The sequence below is a fragment of the Penaeus monodon genome, chromosome 24 (genome assembly GCF_015228065.2).
Source record: "Penaeus monodon isolate SGIC_2016 chromosome 24, NSTDA_Pmon_1, whole genome shotgun sequence".
NCBI lineage: Eukaryota > Metazoa > Arthropoda > Malacostraca > Decapoda > Penaeidae > Penaeus > Penaeus monodon.
In genome coordinates, this window is record NC_051409.1 from 25,925,343 (window position 1) to 25,926,084 (window position 742).

General features: G+C 38.8%; 1 protein-coding gene across 1 annotated transcript in view; it reads left to right on the top strand.

Annotated features, from left to right (window-relative positions):
* LOC119588684 (T-complex protein 1 subunit gamma-like) overlaps window positions 1-742 on the top strand; it is a gene marked incomplete at its 5' end in the record, with an annotated part of 9,202 nt that overhangs the window by 3,424 nt on the left and 5,036 nt on the right. Inside the window, 2 exon segments of the mRNA XM_037937320.1 lie at window positions 201-377; window positions 488-642. Coding sequence (XP_037793248.1) covers window positions 201-377; window positions 488-642 — 332 coding nt within the window.

The window sequence follows — 742 nt, forward strand, 5'->3', positions numbered from 1 at the left end:
CTCCACTATTTCTCAGTGATGCCTTAGTGCTCATCCATTCTTTAAATAATTTTCATGAGTATATAAAAACCGCTTGGGGGGGGAGGGTGTTAATCTTTAGCATACACTTTCTAGAACATCATAAAGATTGTTAGAAATAACAAAGTGACTTTATCAGTTTGTGTTGCCTGATGTTTACTCATAATCTCTTCAACCCGTAGATGATTGCTGACGTCATTCGCACATGCCTGGGTCCCAGGTCCATGTTGAAGATGTTGATGGACCCCATGGGTGGCATTGTCATGACTAACGATGGAAATGCCATTCTCCGTGAGATCACTGTCCAGCACCCTGCAGCCAAACACATGATTGAGATTGCACGGACACAAGATGAAGAGGTAAGCATATCTATAAATTGTAGTTCTATCATCCAACAATTATTTTCATGGAAGTAAGAAGTATAATGAACTGTCAATATTTAGTTAAAATGTTAATGTCTTTTGGAAAGGTTGGTGACGGCACAACAAGTGTGGTTATCTTGGCTGGAGAAATGTTGGCTGTGGCTGAACAGTTCCTCGAGCACAAAATGCACCCTGTGGTGATCATTCAGGCCTACAGACAAGCTCTTGAAGATTCCATTAATATTCTCAGGGAACAGCTTAGGTAAGAATTATTGGCAAAAAATTATACTGTTGCATTTCTGACATTTCTATTATATTCCTTGATTATTTTGGTGGGCATTTTTTATTTTGAGACATTTGAT